This window comes from Panulirus ornatus, chromosome 38 (assembly GCF_036320965.1).
Source record: "Panulirus ornatus isolate Po-2019 chromosome 38, ASM3632096v1, whole genome shotgun sequence".
NCBI lineage: Eukaryota > Metazoa > Arthropoda > Malacostraca > Decapoda > Palinuridae > Panulirus > Panulirus ornatus.
The window spans coordinates 12,745,661-12,767,108 of record NC_092261.1 but is presented as its reverse complement, the minus strand read 5'-3'; the positions used below and the strand labels follow the sequence as shown (position 1 = coordinate 12,767,108).

The window sequence follows — 21,448 nt, the reverse complement described above, 5'->3', positions numbered from 1 at the left end:
TAGAGTGTAGGATAGGCTAAGGGTGGACGATGCGTGTGGAGGAAGCTGACTAAAGGAAAGGGAAGGGTTGTGGTGGAAAGCCTTGGGAAGGACAAGCTGAGACAGAGGTAACTGGTGTGAGCGTCAATCTGGACAGCAACAACGGACCATTATAGACAATGTAGGGGGTCGGAGGGTGTTGAACACCAGGATGTTGTCTGTCGTTATATGTAGATGATTCTGAGGTGGTGAATGCTCTGTTTTACGTGGACCATCCTCAGCGTGTGGTTATATATCACGGAAGTGCAAACCACTGTGAAAACCATCTGGATGGGTTGGGAAAAGTGGGAACTCATAAAACGTGAACACAGGCAAGGAAGTCGTGTTTTTTAAGGAGAGAATTTTTGAAAGTTGAACGTGTTGAATGGTAAGCGGTTGGTGAGGAGGTTGGAATTTGCAGGTATTGTGGAAATTATATTCATGAAAATTTTATAAGAACGTGAAGGTGCTGGATAATTCTGCCTCCTCTGATATATAAGATTTGAAATGTCGGTGCGATGGAAGGGGAAGAACGTCCACGGGGAAGAAGTGTGTCATGTAGAGAAAATACTCCTAAAAGGTTTAAATGTGAAGTGCATTGAATGACGAGGGTTCGAAAAGGAGTGTAAGAGAGAGAGAGAGGCATAGGAGTGGTGGAAGAGAGAATTCAAAGACGGAATTCGAGCATAGCAAAGGCAAGAGGGAAAGACGGATGATGAAGGGATGATGAATATAAGAGAGTAAGAGGGAGAGGGTAAGGTAGAGTGATAGAATGAGGGAAGTGTATGTGTGCCTAGCGAACAAGGAATGTGTGTGTGTGTGTGTGTGTGTGTGTGTGGAGATAGGGACAAGCAGAGGAGCACTGAGGTCGCTTTGCCTTGAACCACGATGGGAAAAGGGCAGATGATGACCCACACGCTCTCATGGAGGATCCTGTGTGCATATGAGCGATGACCCACCACCCAGAGGAAATTTCTAATCGAGTTTCACAGATGAAAATAAAAAGGATGAAAGAAAATGAAATTACGTTCCGTACATGGAAATATTTTACCTAGATAAGCGGATTCCATGCCTGGACAATTTTTTACCTTGATTATCTGCAAATCTGGTGATTAAGGACCGTGCAGATAGCGTAATCATATTGATGATAGATATCTGATTGCTTGTACGTCGTCCTTGATTTCATTTGCGTATAGTGCGTAGGTCATGATGATAGAACTGAGAGTGTACAGACGTATTGAGCACCAGGAGAGTATGGTGCGTAGGTTATGATGAGAGACCTGAGAGTGAACAGACGTATAGAGCACCAGGAGCATATGGTGCGTAGGTTATGATGAGAGAACTGAGACTGTACAGGAGCATGGAACACCAGGAGCATATAATACGTAGGTTATAATGAGAGAACTGAGTGTACAGGCGAGTATAGAGCACCAGGAGAGAATCTCTCGCCTTTAAAAGATTACGTTAAGCACTGCCTCGTCTCTATCACCAAGACGATGGTGTTTTGCGTGAACTCAAGGAAAAATTCATCTTAAAGGATTTTAAGATGATGTAAAGGGTTGGAGTGCGTTTTCTGGCTTTCATATGCGACTGAAAACACAGTATATTTATTTTTAATCATATTGATGATCGATGTTCATAACCATGAATTTGGAATGTAGGGTTGGCCCATGACATATGCTTGAAGAATGGTGAAAAAGAACTCTTTTTTTTCTTCATATGTAAAGAAACTGATTTTAATAATTTCATGCCATCACTCTTCATGATGTGCTTCATCCTGTACTGAATGCATGAATTTTAGTCATGAGCCTTGTTTATAAGCAAGGTTACTGAGCAGATCTTCTAAGAAACATATGCAAAGAAGTTCACTGCTTGTGGTTACCCCTCACAAACTAATGATATCACTTACCATGAGGGTTATTCGTACCCATTCTTCACCTCGTCTCTCTTTTCTTATTAGTATACAGTCGTGTGAGAACGGCCACTTGTGGCTTAACGTACTTGCCTTTTTTTATTCTCACTTCATGCCATTGGTTTCTGGTTTGCTGTCATCCACTCGATCGCTAAAGGCAAGTTCCTTTCCGTTCGGAAGCGATCCAGTAGCATTTGTATATACGATCGTTAGCTGAGACTTTGATTTCATCTGCTTCCACTTGCACTGGATGGCGATCTGATGCCATGTTGTTGGTCTCAAGACTTCTTTTGAAGCTCTTGAACTCCTTCCTTGTTTTAGCCTTTGTTTCACACTCGTCGATTTCAGGTAATCCTCCCTGAGATTGCCTCACCATAGAACTTTCACAGGGACGTCCCATTCGTCTAGAGTGAATCCCAACCTTCCTTACCTTCTCTATCCTTCTGGTCACACTTTCCATACCTCAAGTGTCTACGATTGTTGTGCTGTCCTGTGGACCCTCTCAATTATTCGCATGTGCTTCTCTAGGCACACAGTGAGTGGTCCTCAGCTCATGCATCTACTCCTCCCATAACCCTGCTTATAACTTCACTTTGTCATGATACGGTGCGACATGCCTAGTCAACCCTGAGGAGTGTCCTAGGCATTGCTCACCCAGGGAACCTTTCATGGTTCTTTCTACCCACACCCTTCATTCACAACCTCCCTCGGTATCTCTTAACAAGATGCTTTGACTTAGAAAAAAAAAATTCGCTTCGTAACTTAATCAGCTTTTTTTTTATTCTTTCTTTCTCTCTACCCACGCAGATGCGCCGGTGTGTGAATGGGAGGGAGCTCGGGAAGTGCTGGCGGTGGCTGGAGAGATGGTGGAGATGGACTGTCGCGTCAGAGCTTCTCCCCCACAAGTCTCTTACATCTGGGAAAGTGTCACCGTCGTTACCAATATGGATCAGGTGAACCAGTGTAGCGGATGCTTTTTTGGTGACGTTGTTACTGTGAGGTGGCTGAACGGAGGAGGAGACGTTGGAGAAGAGTTTGGTCATGGTAAGGAGGTGGTGGAGATGATGATGATGATGGTGGTGAGAGGTAACTTGTGAGAGGGTGGGGACAGGGCACAGTTGGTGGGGGAAACAGGTAAGGAACGAGATCAGGGTAAGGTGAGACTGTTGGGGTTGGTGGTGAAAGTGAAATGTGGGACTAATTCTAAAATTATTGGAGAAGATAGGCAATGTTGAGGATGACCTCCGAGGAGTACAGAGGTGATGTGGTGGTGATGGGGGGATGAAACAGAAAATGACGGAGAAGTATTTGGTGAATTGCGGAAGTGGAGGTGGTGCTTGGAGGAAGAGCAGACGAAAGGATATGATGATAACTGAAACATTCCTTGTCGAGATCATAGGTTATGGAGTCGTGCAGGTCATGCCCGATGTTGAGTGAATATAAAGAAAAGACTTTATACTTTCTCTCATTTCTTCTTTAATGCACAACAAATATGACTTTCTAAAACACAAAGAATGAAGCGAGTAAGAGAGGGAGAGACTTACTCATATATATCAAAGAATAAAAAGGAAATGCTGATTTATTCTACGATTTACAAAGGCAGGTGATTCATCATTCATATCTATGAGAACATGAAGAAATCGAGTGGTCGTTATCTATCGTTGTCGCTATTCTTGACTTTGCCTGGAAATTTAATCGCTCTCATTCACGTGTAAGCTGAAGGCCTTGGTGGTGTAACCCACTCGTAAGGAACATATAGAATATCAAGATGTTGTATGGGATGATTTGTTCCAAAGGAGCCACACGCTCGAGGGACCGTCTCACCACCGCATCCTAAGCTGTGGCTGGATGATAGACTGAATTCTCTCACGACAATGACCGTCCTGTGTGAAGATTAAGGAGGGAATAGAGTGCTTCCCAACGAGGGGCGTGATATAGATAAATGGGATAGGAAGGGATGATGATGGTGATGATGATGATGATGATGATGATGATGATGATGGGTCGCAATGGACCAGGATTTGGTACTGTCAAGGAAGCTTGTGGAGGTATATGAGGTGAGTGCCTTACAGCTATTGGCATTTTTAGGGTTTAGTGACCTCTAAACACTGGAAGGTCATTTAACCAGAGATGTTGCCATACAGGACAGACGTATACTATGTTTTACAGCTATCTCTTGCAGTTTGGCATATGGGAGAACAGGAGCGCATGTGAGACACGATGGTAATGATGGGAAAGGAAAATTGCAAAGTTGTTAGGAGACAGAGGTGACCATGAACTATCCAAGTCCTTGTGTTCATCAGGATTTTGATTATTTAACTATGACACCTGCAGGAAGTTTTTGGTTGTCTGTATGTCAGGAAGTGATGACGAGATAATGTGTAAAATAAATGTGTTGTTAGGGGACAAAGGTTGAAATGTTATTTCTTGCTTAGAGTGGTTACTACGTACATTCTCTCTCTCTCTCTCTCTCTCTCTCTCTCTCTCTCTCTCTCTCTCTCTCTCTCTCTCTCTCTCTCTCTCTCTCTCTCTCTCTCTCTGTATTCAGCATACGGGGGCAGATCTTAGCCCGTGGAATAATGGCTGTGAGGTCACATAACCAAGTAAGGATTGTGGCTATATTGACCTGGTGTGGAGGTACAGACGACAAGGATGACTGTTGTGTAGTCTAATACAGTCTATTGACTGACAATCGTGTTTTAGGTTTACTGGTAATCAATATATATATATATATATATATATATATATATATATAGTAAAAAATTAGGGTCGAGTTTAAAACTAACTCTCGTAACCTTTTGAGTGTGATTTATGTGGTGTGATTTACGAACAGCTACGTGAAATGTTGCCAAAGGTTCCAAAGAGTGGGAAGAAGAATATGTGGAAAGATAAGCGGTTGAATATCTTCAAGACAGCATGAATGAATCAATGGTTACATCCCTGGAAACTGAAGAAAAATTACTTTTTCACGTCCGGATGTCTAACGAGGTTCCATTGTCTGAGGTCATACATTACGCAGTGGACAGATAATTTCGGGCTGGACATGATGTGGTGACAGTCGAATTTAGGTTCCTCAGACGGATGGCTTGGGATCAACATTTCAGATCAAGAGAATGGAAAAGTCAGGGGGGTTTTCTTCTCCTTAAGATAAGGCAGCAGCGGAGAGGAGGTCAAGGTGGGGGGGAGGAGGAGGGGACAAGATGGAGTGGCGCAGCTGGAACGCGGTTGCACAAGACTTCGAGTCAAAACAGGTAGAAATAAACGTAGCTAATTCGTGGTAAAGATGCGTTTAAGTAGGCCTCGAGCTGAGGTGTGTACTGCTGAGTTCTTCACGAGAAGGAAGGCAGTAGATTTTTTTTTTTTCTTCTTTTTTCTACGTATCTTCAATTCATCTTTTGGAGGGACGACTTATAGAGAGGATGGTGACAATTTTGCTACGAGGTTTTGCTTCTGTCTTCCTTCCATTCCGGTGGAACGTCATGTTTCCAGATATCCAGAGGAGATCTGTTGCGTAAAACTCGAGGAGTTCATTTCAGTCAGAACTCCGCTCGAAGTTCATTGCTCTCGCTAGGACAACACAGCACAGAAAGACGTACATAAGACCCTGTACGTATAAGAAAACACACTTAGGGATCCGCTGGGAAGACAGATGGTGATTACATGTCTTTGGATCAGGCGAGGAAAATAATGAAATAAAAAAGTAATTTATCTGCGAGACGATTATGAAGGTGGTAAGTCAGGCAAATGGTCTCTACTGCTAAATTTCAGGTTTTTAATCGTTGATTTATGGGAGCCGATGTGAATCGTTATCCTTCGGGATAGAGGAGAAAGAACACCACCCTACGTATCTCCTGCGTGTCGTAGAAGGCGACGTCGAAGGGCAGGAGTGGAGGAGGAGGAGGAGAAGAGTTGGGGGTTATTGGAAATCTTCCCCTCCTGTATCACTTTCCAAAAGAAGGGAACAGAGGAAAGAGCCAAATGGGGATCCTTTATCCTCTATGGCTCAGTCATTTGTTCTGGACGCATCCTCGCTCCTACAGGAAATAGCGAACATTTTAAAGAAAAAAAAGAACCTGGAAATTGTAGATCATGGGCACCAGGGAATTGGATATTTCTTCAACAGTTTGTGAAGGTAATGTTAGTCTGTTCATCTCTAATGGAATGTTGAGGAGTACAATATAGCTCCGAGTCTTCGATGATGTTTGTTGACATGATAGAGTGTTTATGACGCAAATTAGTCCAGCTGACCAAGAATCCAACACAAATGATTTCATACATAACTCCTGTACAAATCAGAGAACAGTTTATGTATGACTATATATATCATATAACTCCAGGATTACTTTTCATGGGTGCTCCTGCATCTCAGGAGCAAGGAAATGATGGACTTCTTTCGAAGAAGAAGACATTCCACAAATTACTCCTCTTTCTTCAATAACAACGACACGGCCTCGCATCACCACCTCGCTCAGACAACGAACACCTTCTTCAGCTTTTTCGTCATTATAACATTTAAGACGAACATTTACGAGAACAGAACAGTACAGATTCACTGAAACTAGAAAGAATATATAGGAATAAAGAAGCACTTTTCACAAAAGTTCCTTAAAAATGAAGTGTTTTTTGGAAGACGTAAAACAGTTAGAAAAACAATTCAAAACCTTCTTAGAGCATTTACATAAAGGATGCAACATCAACGCGTTCTCCAATGTACACTGCTGATAGCCATAAACAGGAGGACTTTGCTCACACTGAGTAATAACCGGATAAAAAGATTAACATCGATGTTCAGATAATCTAAATACACAACAGGTAAAGAGGCTTAGGAGAGTGGAGGGGAGAGAGAGGAATCAGACACCTGGGCAAGTCCATATACACAGGAAAGAGCTCTTACAACACTCTCCACAGAGATGAATGACGAGAAACGATAAAAATAGACGGTTCATATCTATCATCAAGAGAGAAAATACAAATGCCAGTTATCAGCGGATGTATTCAACAGCCAAAAATACAGTATTTCAGCAACTTTGCATATTGGAAAAATCATTATCAAAGCCGATAAAGGTAAGTAAAAATAATGATAGTTTTATAAGTTGTTCCATTAACTGCGGGTTTAAACGTACCTGAAAAGACTTTAAACCGGAAAAAAGAGAGGAAAAAAAAGAGCAGTTTGATAGAATAAAGGTATTGTGAAGGCATGGTTCCCTATTTTGCATATACGAACCACGTAGCAATCATTCAAACACTTTTGTTGATGTTACTGTCCCAACGACTGTGTTATCTAGGTATCAGGTGGGTTCAGCTTAATAACAGTAAGGCTGAGCTTTGGATCACTCTGGCCCATTTGGTTATCATCATCTGTTATTAGTTGTGGTATGATTCATAACTTCCTTAGTTGTCGTTTAGATTCATATGTGTATCGTTTCATTTTGCAGTGCTTCGTAGTTCATTTATTTGCATTGATTTAGATTCATATAGATCTCATTTGAGTTGACTTGGATGATTCGAAGCAATGAATCAACCCTCTTTTTTGTGTTTTTTTTTTTTCCACCTGATTCGTAACTCCCCTGACCACTGGAGCTACCCACAGCTGACACCCACCATACCCCCACCTTAAAGCAGAGTGATTAACCTATTTCCCACGACAGGTTCGAGCGCCCATACGCCATAAGGACGAAGGGTTAACGTCAATTGGGTGGGTCAAGGCTGACAATGTTAGCAGTGGGAGTCAGCGTGCTGAGTGTCAGTCCAGCAACGCAGTAGGACCTGCTGACCATCCGTGCATCTTCAGCATCTTGCTCGTTGGTAAGATCCAAATATTATTCTTGTTTTACATCACCAAGTAACCCGGACATTATATATATATATATATATATATATATATATATATATATATATATATATATATATATATATATATATATATATATATGCACAAAATCACAATAGATACGTAATTTTATGAATGCTGAAAAAAATTGATGGAAAAGGAAACACGAGATCCTGAGCGCTTTCGTGTATTCACACACCTTCTGGGGACAGTTACTGAAGATGGGTTAATACACGAAAGCGCTCAAGATCTCGTGCTTCCTTTTTCATGTGGCTTTTTTCAGCACACACACACACACACACACACACACACACACACACACACACACACACACACACACACGTATATAATCTTCAAATATCTTTAGCAACACCGACTTCCTCTCATAGCGCAAGACGAGTTCCAGTTTCCCTCCTTCCAGAGAAGCCGAGCACGCTGATTGGCTGCTACTACCATGACGTCACCACAGATTCGGCCGCAGTCACCTGTTCACCCGGCACCAACTCTGGCCAGCTGCCAGAGACCTACCACATTGAGGTAAGACCTGGAGGACACCAGGATGGGTGGGACCATCGGTTCGTGGGACGTGGGTGGTGGTGGTGCGGGAGGGAAGGGTCTTCATTGATCCCTGGTGGTGGTCAAGGAGAAATAGCACGACCCTGAGATGAAAGAGAAAAGGAAGTATTTCTATTGGGAACTTGTTTTTATAGGTTGGATCAGAGATTTCTGTACAAAGACTGGCCAATACGAACATTAACCTGTTATGATACCTCTTCTCGTCCTCCAACTGCTATGCTCTGGATCGTTTTCTCTCGTCTTTCTCATTTTTCTTTAACCTCATGAGATTTTCACCTAAGAGTTAGGATTGATATTTCAAAATGCTTTAGAAAATATTTTAGGTAATCTATCTGCATTTTTTTTTTCCGTGTTGGACGCTCCAAACACATCGTAATGGATAGACACCTCACCTTTAAAAATGGGCCAAGTCAAAATTGTCGAGAAAGACGTCGAGGGTAAAGAGCTCCAAAGCATCGAGACATAGGGAAAGAAGTAGATATAAGAACGGCCTCCCAGCCTTGAGCTGCCAGCGGCCATTTAGTATTTATGTGATCCAGTAGCTTGCTGGGTGATCTGTAAGGGGTCTAGCTGAAGGCGGGGGACATAGAAGCAGAGAGCTCTTTGGAAGAAGTGAACAGAGTGGGTGATAACATGAGCTTAGACAGGAAGAGTCGAGGAATCAAACTGCTCCTAAGACTCAACCGTGCCTAGTAGTAAGTATGTCGAGTTTGAACCTCCCCAGATATAAGAGCAATGATCTATACACTGACGGGCTGGGGTGCATGTGTGCATTTGACAAGTGCCGATATGCCCATTCGGCACAGGTGTTATGGGTCATTGTATTTCGGGGACTGCTAAATATTGGTGATCAGTTACAGCATCTGGTACAGACTTTACAGGCCAATGATCTCGTGCGTTACAAGGCCTAGGAGTGGTGACAAGTTACAGCATAACCGGTTGGTGCAGATGTTGCAATACAGGTGTTTAATTAGCAATTAGTGACGTCCATGTGGTGCAGGTGTTCAGGGTCACTAATACCAGGTGTTACAGGTGCGTGAGGGAGGGAAGGTGGTGGCGGCCTACAACAACAGTAAGCCGAGGTTCAACATGACCTCCCTGGCGCCAGGACGGGACTATGTGCTGGCCATGTACGCCAGCCATGCCAAGGGCCGCGGCCACCTGACGACGCTGCTCATGAAGACCCACGCACCCAAGGCTGAGCAAGTGGCTCCAGAGAGGGTCTCCGTCAACTGTGAGTGGCCGCTGTTGAGAGAGAGAGAGAGAGAGAGAGAGAGAGAGAGAGAGAGAGAGAGAGAGAGAGAGAGAGAGAGAGAGTGTAACAAACATTATCGGACAAAGACATTGTCATATGAAATGTTGTTGTTACACCTGTGCCTTACTAAACCTCGACCATTGGCTCAAACAGTGAACAAACACGGGGATGTGTCGCTGACGCCTACCGAACCCCCGCGGAGCGGCGTCGGGGCGCCTGTGAGCGTGGTGGTGTCGGGTGTGGTGGGCGTGGTGGTCGGCGTGGCGGTGGTGGTGGCGGGCATAGTGACGTGCCGCGTCCGCCGTGCCCACGCCTCCTCCCCGGGCAAGACGCACCAGCAGCAAAACGCCCGGCAGGACTCGCTGCTGGAGCTGCCCCACGCCGCCGTATACCAATCCTGCAGCAGCAGCCACCCTTCGTGCGGTCAGTCAACATTCCATTTTCTACACCCTTTGCGGTCAGTCCACACTCCATTTTCTACACTCTTCACTTCAATACATCTGAAGTTCTTCCGCTCTTTGATACTTTCTGGCATCTGTTCTACGACAACTTATGTTTTAATCACTATCAGTAGTATGTGTTAATTAGGGGTAATTAGGGCATTTTCTAATGAAATTCATATCTGTTAAACACGTAAACGTCATAGTGCCATTTACTCTGAAGACAGACGAGATCATTTCAGTACCTGGTAGAGTAGATTAACTCATCCATCTTGAATTTCGTGATGTGATCAAGGTATTTATCCTCGTCTTCATCCCTCGACCAGAGCTGCTGACGACGTTTTCGCCTGGCCCTGTGGTAGTGACCCAGGTCACCCCCGGCAGGCGAGCGTCCACCCGGAGTGCCAACGAGGGCACCTCCCCTCGGGCTATCCGTGCCAGGACTCCCTCCACCCGGGGAGGTCCGGTGCACGTGGTGGAAGTGGAGGCGGACGACATCACCACCCCGACGGTGGAGATCGAGTCCCCCTCCAGACTGTCAAGACTCAGCTTGAGAGACGATGCCTTAAACCTCCGCGACTCGCCACCTATATCTCTCCACTGTGAAGCTCTCCAGCAGCCCCTACCTCAGGCTGGGCCCCAATCTGGTTCTCAGGGTGGACCACAGAATGGGGCCGCAGTTGACCCTCAGCTTGCATCTACCCACCATGCTCATCTTTCATCCCAGTCTTACTCACCTCTCCAGGCTCACTCCACATCCCAGCCTCTCGCCGCGACACAGCATCCTCAACAGCAAATCCACACAGTCAACTTGCCTCACACGATGCCCAGCATACAGCTCATTCCCCAGGTCCCGACTGCCACTCTACCCCAGACTGGCACTCTCCCTCGTACCTCATCCAAAGCCCACACTGCCACCCTCCCACAAACTGCCATTCTCCATACCGCACTCCCGCCACACACGACCGATACTCTCCCACGCACTGCATCCCAGTCCCACACCGCTACCCAGCCACACGCTGCCACACTCCCACAAGCCGCCACCACCCTGACCCAGCTAGCGTCACAGGTCCACTCAGCTGCTCCTCCCCAGACTCATATCGACCCCCAGTCCCTCACAGCATCTCAGAGTCGCCTGTTCCCAAGGCCATCTGAGGGTATTCCCCAGGAAAGTCACTCCTCTCAGACACAAACTTACCCCCAGCTGCAGACGGTCTCAGACCCTAGCCTTCATCCGGAATTAACCTCGACACACCAACACCACTCCAGCTCACCTGACAGTACTTCAATAAAACTTCATCCAACTTTTCGGTAGTCTGGCTATTAATTATCCACAACACCAACGAGGGGGGGAAAAAAAAACAACTATAACCGAGTACATAATCGATGACTGTAAAGTTATTCGAGGGAAAGATGAAAGGATTTACAGTATATAAAAAGAGAGGCGATGAATGGCTGGAAAAAAAAAAAAAGATCAGTGAACTTACGTACAGCTAATTGGTAAAGAAAAGAAAAATGTAGAGTACTGGATAGTCTTTAACGTTTATTTAGGTTTTGGGTTCCGTATTGCGCATGCTCAAACTAGACGCTGTCTAACCCAGCCCAACAAAAATGGATCTAAGTAGACTTTAGTACTTAAAAGAAACCACAGAAAAGTCCAGCAATACATGAGCCACCACTACATCTTTTAAATGATGAATTGTGATGAAGAATTACGTTTAAACAGAAACAACAGATTTTGCAGCAGGATTACTGGCAGAAATCTATGAGGAATGTGAGCCAACGACATTCATAGCCTTTTTGAACGCAACCCAGACTGCCATTTACCGCGGGCAGTCAACCATTACTTCCGCGATCCTTGCTTTGGTCCCTTGAGAAATTAAGACCAAGGTATAACAGCAGAGTCGGAGGAATGTACAGTAACGTAGCGTATATTTGGTGCGTGTCTCTCTCCACAAGGGATGTCAGCATCATCAGGATTGCCTTCATACGCCATCGCTCCCTCAGGTAACCAGTGGCTGAGTTTTAGTCGGTTTTCTCTTCTCTTAGGTTACCTTTAACCCCATGCATGATTTATGGTGTAATGTCCATATTAGAAGTGAATTAATTTCACGTGAGCTTAATTTGTTATTAAGTTGCTTGGGGCGAAAGCCTTTTTTTCCTCTCAGTAGTTTGATTAATTCTTCCTTCACGATACATTTCTTTCATGTAGCAGAGAGAACATTACACAGCGAAACTATGACGGTCAGGTAAGTAGCATACATATGATTACCCCAAATACCTTTTCTAAGAGCCCCTGCAGCTCCAAGGCTGCACTTCTTACAGTAACAGGAGTGAAAGGTCCTTCGACGAGACTGCGAGATCAAACACTGGACGAGTGAGAGAGAGAGAGAGAGAGAGAGAGAGAGAGAGAGAGAGAGAGAGAGAGAGAGAGAGAGAGAGAGAGAGGAGTTTCTGTTCCCATTCTTCAATCAATTCTTTTTTTTTTTCTTTTCATTTGAAAGATCTTATCTTCACATTTCTTCAGCGAGTTCTCGTATGCAGTGAATTCAAGGAACAAGAGACTCAGCAATACATACAAGCAACACACTCGGAAAAACACGTACAACCACCAGCAATGTCCAAGAAATGTTAAGTAGTCTTGCCACAAAATGTTCCAATATCCTCCATTCAGTGTAAAGTAATGCTGACCACAATAAGTGAGCTTGAGGACTATGTCGAATCTTCCCAGAAAGTTAAGTACCAGTCAATCCCCCTCCACCTCAACCGAGAAATGCCAAACACTCGTCATCATCTGTCCTAAACCTCTTTAATCTTTGTGAACTTCGGCTGACAAGAACAGGTCCTCCTCCTTCTTTCCTCCTTTAAACGACTACCCTGCGAGTTCGTCAAATACTTAGGGTCATGTTGGGACTATATTATGATCCGTTGTGATAAACAAAAACGTTTTACTAAAGGCATAATAACATCCCATCGGACTCGAGTGAACCTCCCCTTTTCCACCCCACGAAGCAAACTGATAAAGCTACGAGAGAGAAAATATGGCACACATCTGTGCGCCAGAGATGTTAGAGTGGGACGGGTTAGGTCAGGAGAAGGAGGAAGCGGAGGAGGAAAGAACACGATAAATTTGAGACAATGGACGAGTAAGACAATCAAGAGGAAATGGAAAAAAAAACAAAAAGAGGCTTGCGACGTGTGAGTAATATACGACACAGAGCAGCAGCGACGGAGAAAAATTGAAGCCGTGCACAGAGCACGCAAGGAAGGAAATAAGAGAGTGGGGCGGCCTTAGAGCAAACATTAACCCTGAGTAATGACGACGCGGCTGATGCACAGCACCGAGAACTGCCACGGTGACCACTCGCCATGTATTACAACGCAAGGGTCACTCTGGGAGGAACTCCCTCAGTGTTGACGTTGACCACTTGCCCTGTGGTTACAGCGTTAGGGTTATTCTTCGGGGGCGGGTAATCTCTTCAGTAGTGACCACTTGTCATACCCTACAGTGCTGGGGGTCACTCTAGGGAAACTCCCTCAGTGTTGACCATTTGCCATGTGGTACAGAGCTAGGGGTCATTCACGAGTGACCACTTGTACTACCGTGTCAGGGGTCACTCTGGGGAGGTTCTTCAGTGGTGACCACTTGTACTACCGTGTCAGGGGTCACTCTGGGGAGGTTCTTCAGTGGTGACCACTTGCCAGTGTATAGCAGTGTCAGGGGTCATTCCAGGAGAGGTCCTTCCAGTGGTGACCACTTGTTGTTGCCCTACAGTGTTGGGTCACTGTGGCTGGAGCTCGTCTGATGGCCTGATCATCTGACACACTAGATGGTTCGTGATTCTTTTTTTCCCTCTAATCATTTCCCTTCAGCTCGACACAATTAATTTGTTCGTGACTATCACATATCTAAGCTTAAGGGATCATCAGCTCAGATATCTAAAACAAAAAATACAAAAAAGCTTTGAATCTGTGAATATGATCTCGGGTGGAAACAAATAAAAAACAAAGAAAAATTCCTGAAATGCGAGAGAAATTACACAGCTGGAGGGATAATTAAGTATATCATTGCATGGTGAATGTGACTAGTTTGATGTGGAATAATCAACTGATATTTTTCACGCTGCTTACAGAGTGGTGGTTGACACAGAGGCATCTTCAAAAGCATTCTGGGTCCCATTTTTCTTTTCCTCAGCTCCACTCACTCACTGTTGACAACACTCATGCTCGTCTCATGCCCGCGCGTCTTCAGCGTGACCCACCTCCTCAGCACTGGCCTTTTGCCTCATCTGTCCCATTCATTTAACACAGTCTGTTGTGTCTGGGATGATGATCCTGGAGTACAAAGACCTACTGAAAGCGATTATAGACAAACTTATCGTTTTTGAGTCCAAGAACGCTTATAGGAGGAAAGAATTATATATATATATATATGTGTGTGTGTGTGTGTGTGTGTGTGTGTGTGTGTGTATGTATATATATATATATATATGTATACGAAGCTGTTTGTTTCTGTTAATGAGCATGATAACGCTAATGCAGGGGGCACAGAAGACCAAAAGCCGCTTTTAAAACCCAAGTTCTTTATGTTGCTCGGAGTGCATCTGGCTGAATCGCAACCATTTCACTTTAATTCACAGCGAGAGGCCGGAGAATTAGTGCTCTCCTGGCATTGTAGGGATCGCTTACCTCTGGGACGTTATATCCTCCACCTTCACATGCCAGGCCCCGGGACCTTGAGTGACCTACTGAAGGTTTTTTTTTTTGGAGAATTTCTCATCAGCGTAGATTGTAAGAATCCAAGTTTCATGCACATCGGCCGGTTTTCGAAACCTGGAAACATCTGAGCGTTAGAACTGACTACTGAGGTTAGATTTTAGCCCAGGGAAGTTCCTAGCGATGATAACCTCGATCTTGTAGGACAATATTAGGCTACGTAGACGGCAGTGGAAGAGACAGAAGGAGATGGTAGCTAGATGTTTGTAGATAGGGATGGATGAGACTAGAGAGGTATGGCCACGTATGGAAAGGATGGAGTGAAGTAAAGACGGAGACGAATGTGATCATGTTCCATAAGGCTGGTGTCTTTAAGGACAGGAACAAGTGAGAGTAGTATGCTGGTTCTCTGTTACTGAAGACATGGCCTAATAGGGAAGGTAGGGGAGTTGCTTTGGCTGAATCCAACTGTTCTGTGTGATAACAGTGAATGAAGGAAGGGTCACAGTGGTGGTGATAGCAGTAGTGGTGTCACTCACTGCACCAGTCACTGCACAGTATGTCACCACACCTTGTGACCATACCATTCACAACAACAGTCACCATACCCACCACTTCACCAGTCACCACACCAGTCAACATACAGTCTGTCACTACACTAATTATCACACGCCACCACACGGAATGTCACCACGTCAGTTAGCACAATAGTTAACATACACCATTACTCCACCAACCACCACACCAGTCGGTGACCACACCAGACAATATACAGTTTATCACCACCCCTAGGTACCACACCAGTCACCACACCAGTCAACATGTAGTCTGTCATCACCTCTAGTCACCACACCAGTAACCACGCTGAATTTCAACACTGGGGGAACTGCCTTTATAATTCAATTCTGGGAAATCCTCGAGGCTAGGGAACTTAACTTTCTATCTGAGTCAAAGGGAAACGTTATTTTCAATAACTATTACCAGCTCAAACTGTATTTTCTATCATCGTAAGATGAACATTGACAACTTCTTTGATCAAAGGAATGAAAACTAACACCCACTGAGGTGCTGGCTCACTGCGCAGCCGTCACTGACCCTCACGCCGGGTAGTGCCGATAGATATACCTCCCTGGTCGGTGACTGCCCACCACCTCCTACCTACCAGAGACAGAGGCAGAAAGAGGATGCAGTAAACAGACAGACAGAGGAGGAGGGTGACATAAAGACAGAGAAGCATTGTGACAAAGAGTCTATGTTCTCTAAAACAACCTTTAAAACTCTCCACATAGTTATCACAATCATATTTCCAGTATGAACGCTAACATCATAGGTTGATTCACAACAGCGATCACAGCTAGAAAAAGATATATGCGACCTAACGAGGGATGTGAAAGATGGAGATGATGATGACTAAGAGAGGGGAAAAAAATATGATTGCTTCAATTAGTTGCTAAAAGCGAAATAGAGACGAGGATTATGATTGAAAATGAGAACGGTGGGAGTCATCATAAACCGGTGGTTGGTTAGTGGATGAGGTGATGATGTGGTGGAGTGAGATTGAGGGGCGTACAGTGTGCAGTTGAGTTGAGTGAGGTGTTAGTGGTGTGATGGTAGTGTCGTGATGGTTAAGAGCAGGAGTGATTGGCTGGTGATGTTAGAGAGGTTGATGAGGAGTGAGGATGGTGTGAGAGTCTAGAGGGAAGTTGGGTAATATGAGGGCAATTGCGAGGTGGCGAATGAGGAGGGGTGATGAGGGGCAATTTAGAAATCATACACCTACATTATGACGTGCTGTCAGTGGACTAAAACAGAGCATGTGAAGCGTCCGGGGTAAGAAAAAAAAAACATATGGAAAGGTCTGTGTGGGCCTGGTTGATGTGGATAGGGTACATTACACATTAACATCTAGAGAATGGATGTGAGCGGATGTGGCCTTTCTTCTTCTTCTGTTCCTGGCGCTACCTTGCTAACGTGGCAACGACGATCAAATATGTAGTGGAAAAAATTAAGAATCACATATGATAATACGTAAGGCCCTCTTTATCTAAAAAAGAATTTGAGATTAGAAATTAAAGAAAAAAAGTGATCATTTTACTGGTGTAAAAGTGCTTAGTAACAAGACTTCAAATTCCATCTTGACAAGACTTTAAGCACAAGGACTATATCGTGGTTATCGCCTCCCTCACCAGACGCCCGCGTCTCTACCTTAATTTAGTTAGCCGGAAGTCACCCCGTCTTAGCCAACTCCGGGAACTTTCTCCTCTCCCTCCTTTGGTAATCACATGAGTTCAGATGATAAGCTATCCTCGATGTAATCATCGTGTGCTATTATTAATCGACTCGCTCTACGTCGCGTTATGTAAGTCTTCTGTCCCTGGCAAGTTGTTCTTCTTGAGGCGTCACTGTCTCTCTGTAGCCTAGAAGTCTTCTGCGATCTCGTGTTGCCATCATAATTCATCCAGTGTTGAATCATCGTAGAACAGCCATAGACCTAACACAGTGATCCATCAAGGCCTGTTGACCGACGGCCACAATACGTTACATAAGTGTGTTTCTGGGACGGGCATTTCCCTGTATGCTTCAGCCAGTGATGTATATAAGTGCATATATATATACATATATAAATTCGCGTCTGTTCTTGTCATTAGTCGTATTCCATCATCTTCATCCATTTCACCTTCATGTCTTTCCCTTCAGTGGTGAAGGTTGGGACGTGAACGATCTGTTGGTTCTCAGTGAGAGCAAATTCCTCCCTTACTCATCTAATGTTAGCCCAGCCAGGTGGCTGAAGCTTCGAAGTCATGCATAAAAATCTTGGAGAGTTGTACTCGATGTCAGAGCTTTGGCAGACTCATGCAAGAATGTTGTAGAGATGTAGGGAGGGGGGATCGTGAGAGTTTCGTTAGGGCCATGCAGAAAGCTTTAACATACAATGAAAAAGCCTTTTATGGCCAATTATGACATAAGAATGTACAATGAAAGTCGAAAACCCTTGTGGGGTTAACCCGTCAATAACCCTCACGATATTCAGATAGGTAGGTCGTCCCGTTATTATACCTCCCTGGTTGCCTATCACGCACTACCAGACATACAATGACAGGCAAACAGCCACAGTTTGACAGAGAATGGAGAAAGAGACAGTGACCACATTGTCTAAGACAATGTTGGGATAATTTCCCAACAGTTATCAAAATGATGTTTCGTTATGAACTTTAGCATTAGCGGTGGTGCACAGCAAGACTCTCATTAAACGACAAAGGAAAAAGAAAAGATGGCGCAACTTAATGAGGGTTGGGAGGATTTGGAGATGATTGCCAAGAGGGGATGAAAAATTAATGATCCAACTAGTTGCTAAAAGCTAAATAGAAATGGGGATTATGGTTGGTAATGAGAACGCTGGGGGACGGCTTAACTGGCACTGAACGTATGGTGTGATGGTTTAGTGAAGTGGGTAGAGGATGTATGGTGTGCTGGTGAGTCAATGTGTTGCGTGGTGAAGTGGGGAGTTGGTGTGCTGGTGAGTTAAGGCGTTGCGTGGTGAAGTGGGGAGTTGGTGTGCTGGTGAGTTAAGGCGTTGCGTGGTGAAGTGGGGAGTTGGTGTGCTGGTGAGTTACGGTGTTATTAGTATTGGTACCGTTGTGGTGAAGAACAAGGGTAATTGCCTGGTGATGAGAGGGAGGAAGATGTTATCATTTGCTGGGCACTGAAGGATGATAGTGCGATGCCCGAGAAGGGTGATAATGGTCTCTCGAATAGCGGTATTGTTGATGCTGGTGAGAGGTAGGGCGTGGGGATATAGTGATAGCGTAGTGGACGAAATGAAAGAATGATGGTGAGAGAGACTTGGTGAGGTATTAATGTGTCTTGAGGTATTAATATGTCTCAGGATTTGTCGTGAATAGTCTTTCAAGTTTCTTTGCCGGACGTTCGTCCATTTTTGTCCGATGTCTTGTAAGCGTTGAGGTGAATGACGGTGTTGTAGAGGGAAGTTAGGTAGTATGTAGTATGGTTATGAAAGGATGGGAGATTGTGTGGTGCTGAATGGGAGAAGTTATAGTGAGGAAACTTAAACGAAAGCCATGAAACACATAGGATGATACACAAGATTTCCCTTGAGGTTAGATACTGCAGAAGTATGAAGCAAATACGTGTGATAAAGTTGATGTAAAAAGTCTTCGTGTTCGCTCTTTACAAACTTTATCCCTGGTGACCGTATAACATGGCCATCGCCTGCGTCACTCGCCACCCCACGTCCCTTGCATGATATGGTCGGTCAAAAGTTACCTCGTCTTAGACAACTCCAGCAGCAACCTCCTCCTCCTCCTCCACCCCTGGTAATCATCTGAGCTCAGAGGATAAGCTACACTCTAAGCAATTATAGTATTCTACGTTAGTCAAGTCGCTCTGCCTCACGCTATGAAAGTCATCTGTTTTGGGCATGTTGCTCATGGAGGGATGTCGCTCTCTGGTCGAGGATTCTTCTCTAAAAGGTATAATGATCTCGTGTTTTTATAACGGTTCATCCGACATTGCATCACTGCCCATCAGCAAACGACGTTACCTAATATTGTAATCCTTCAAGTGCCAATGATTGAATACCACAAGATTGTATATGTTGCTTGGAGGAGCAGGTGCCTGTATATTTCAGCTACTGATTAATACGTGTGTGTGAATATACGTGTGCATATCTTCTCGCCATTAATTACTTCCCTTCATCTTCATCCATTCACCTCACTCTCTTTTTCCCTTCGGAGGTGAAGGTCGGGATATGAATGATCTTGTTGGTTCTAAGTAAGAGCAGATTATTCTTGTCATAATCTTATGAGAGCCTGGTAGTTACAGTGAATGTCAGAGCTTCTTCGGGGTCATGCTATATCTTGGAAGGCTGCACTAAATGTCGGAGATCTGTCAAGCTTATGCAGAATACTGTAGACCTGCAGTGTGTTCAAGAACTTCCTCAGAGCCATGCAGAACGCTGAACAACTGCAATGAAAGTTCTTTCTTTTTTTCCCGGGGGGTCAATTGACGCAGGGGATAAGAAAGTATAATGAACATCAAAAATTCTTGAAAGCGTTGAAACTCACAAGATCAAGCAGAATATTGACGATCCGCAATGAACATTTAGAACTTCATGTACGTTATGCATAACGTTGGCGAGCGCTTCACTACAGTTTTACAGCTGCAGTGAACGTCAAAGTTTCGTCAGGGTTAGGCAGAAGGAGTCCCACATAAGGTTTACAGGCGCATCTGTGGCTAGGAGGGGGAGGAGGAGGAAGAAGGGGGAAGGAAGCTTGAAAACTGGGAGGTAGCAATGGAGTTGGTAAAGGTGATGGAAAAAGAAGAGAGGGAATAGATAAGTTAGTAGAAGAATGTAAGAAGTAAAGGTAAGACCAAAATCTATGAAACAAAGCAAGTAAATGCGTTTATGTTTAAGAGAGAGAACGACAAAAAAAATAACTTGGGGAAATAAGTTACTAGAATAAGTGGTGTGCGACAAACGGGGTGACCACAAAGAAGAGACGAAGGAATACAAAGGATAAGGAGCAGCGTAAAAAGAGGGGGGGATGAGGTTAAAGGAGGACACAAGATAAAGGGTATAAAAGGGAAGGGCATTGACAGTAAGGGAGATACTGATATAGCAACAGAAGCAAAATGGAATGGTCGAAGAATAACAGGGACAAAAACACTAAGAGGAATGATCACAAAAGCCACAGACGAATTAAAACAGCATCTGACCTATCTACAGTGTCGTATTTGATCCTGTAGATATATTCATACAATACTAACGCGTTTATTCAGCCTATATAGATAACCAAACTCTATAAATGATGATCAATACCGACAGAAACAGGGAATAAACGTATAAAAGTGGCATCACGAACAGCAAGGTCAACAACAGAATTCTAAACGCTGTTAGGGTTATGATTCCCAGCTGTGACTACAGCAAGAACATGAATGACGCCAGCACCAAGAGTTGGCAGGACGGTGGCGTACGCAGTGGAAGAACTACTGAGAGTCAGTGATATCCGCAAGGGGTACATAGATAGGGACCCTCTAGCAACAGATGCAGCGACCATAGGAACATTCTCCTTTGACCTACAAGCTGCCTGGCGATGCAATAACCTGGGCCATTGTGATGATACGACCCTAGAAAGCCATACTCATTCTCCTTATGATTCAATATTTTCTGCCTTCCATCACTTTAACCCCATAACATGAATTCTCTATAGAGGAAATTATACTTTTTGCGTCTCTTTAACCTATAATCTATGACGATATTGTCTGCCATACACAAAGGGTAGAGTGTGTTTACGATGCTCTAAGTAAACCAAAGAGTGACGGAGACGAAAAAAAAAGATCTAAGGTTGAAAAAAGATACTTACCGCTTCTGAAGGGAATATGTTTACTGGAATCTATAGATTTTGTTTTTCAGTTCATAAGATCGAGGAGTATTGTAATGGTTGTGCCGGAGGGCAAAGGGAATCCGAGAGGGAGTGAAGACATGATTCGGTCAGTATGTTTCAGCTCTCTCTCTCTCTCTCTCTCTCTCTCTCTCTCTCTCTCTCTCTCTCTCTCTCTCTCTCTCTCTCTCCTGACTTAATTCCATTGTTCTGTGGTCTTCTACTCTGGGCTACTCCTCTGGCTCGGCTCCATTTACGAGAAGCCAAAGTTGAGGTGCTCTTAACGCACACAAGTTTTGG

At 44.4% G+C, this 21,448-nt stretch overlaps 1 protein-coding gene across 1 annotated transcript in view; it reads left to right on the top strand.

The window, feature by feature from the left end:
* LOC139760907 (uncharacterized) overlaps positions 1-11,435 on the top strand; it is a 71,334-nt gene extending 59,899 nt beyond the window's left edge. Inside the window, exons 10-15 of the mRNA XM_071684680.1 lie at positions 2,738-2,883; positions 7,579-7,735; positions 8,182-8,297; positions 9,369-9,570; positions 9,745-10,014; positions 10,358-11,435. Coding sequence (XP_071540781.1) covers positions 2,738-2,883; positions 7,579-7,735; positions 8,182-8,297; positions 9,369-9,570; positions 9,745-10,014; positions 10,358-11,346 — 1,880 coding nt within the window. The 3' untranslated portion in view covers positions 11,347-11,435. The remainder of the gene's footprint in view (positions 1-2,737; positions 2,884-7,578; positions 7,736-8,181; positions 8,298-9,368; positions 9,571-9,744; positions 10,015-10,357) is intronic.
* The last annotated feature ends 10,013 nt before the right edge of the window (positions 11,436-21,448 follow it).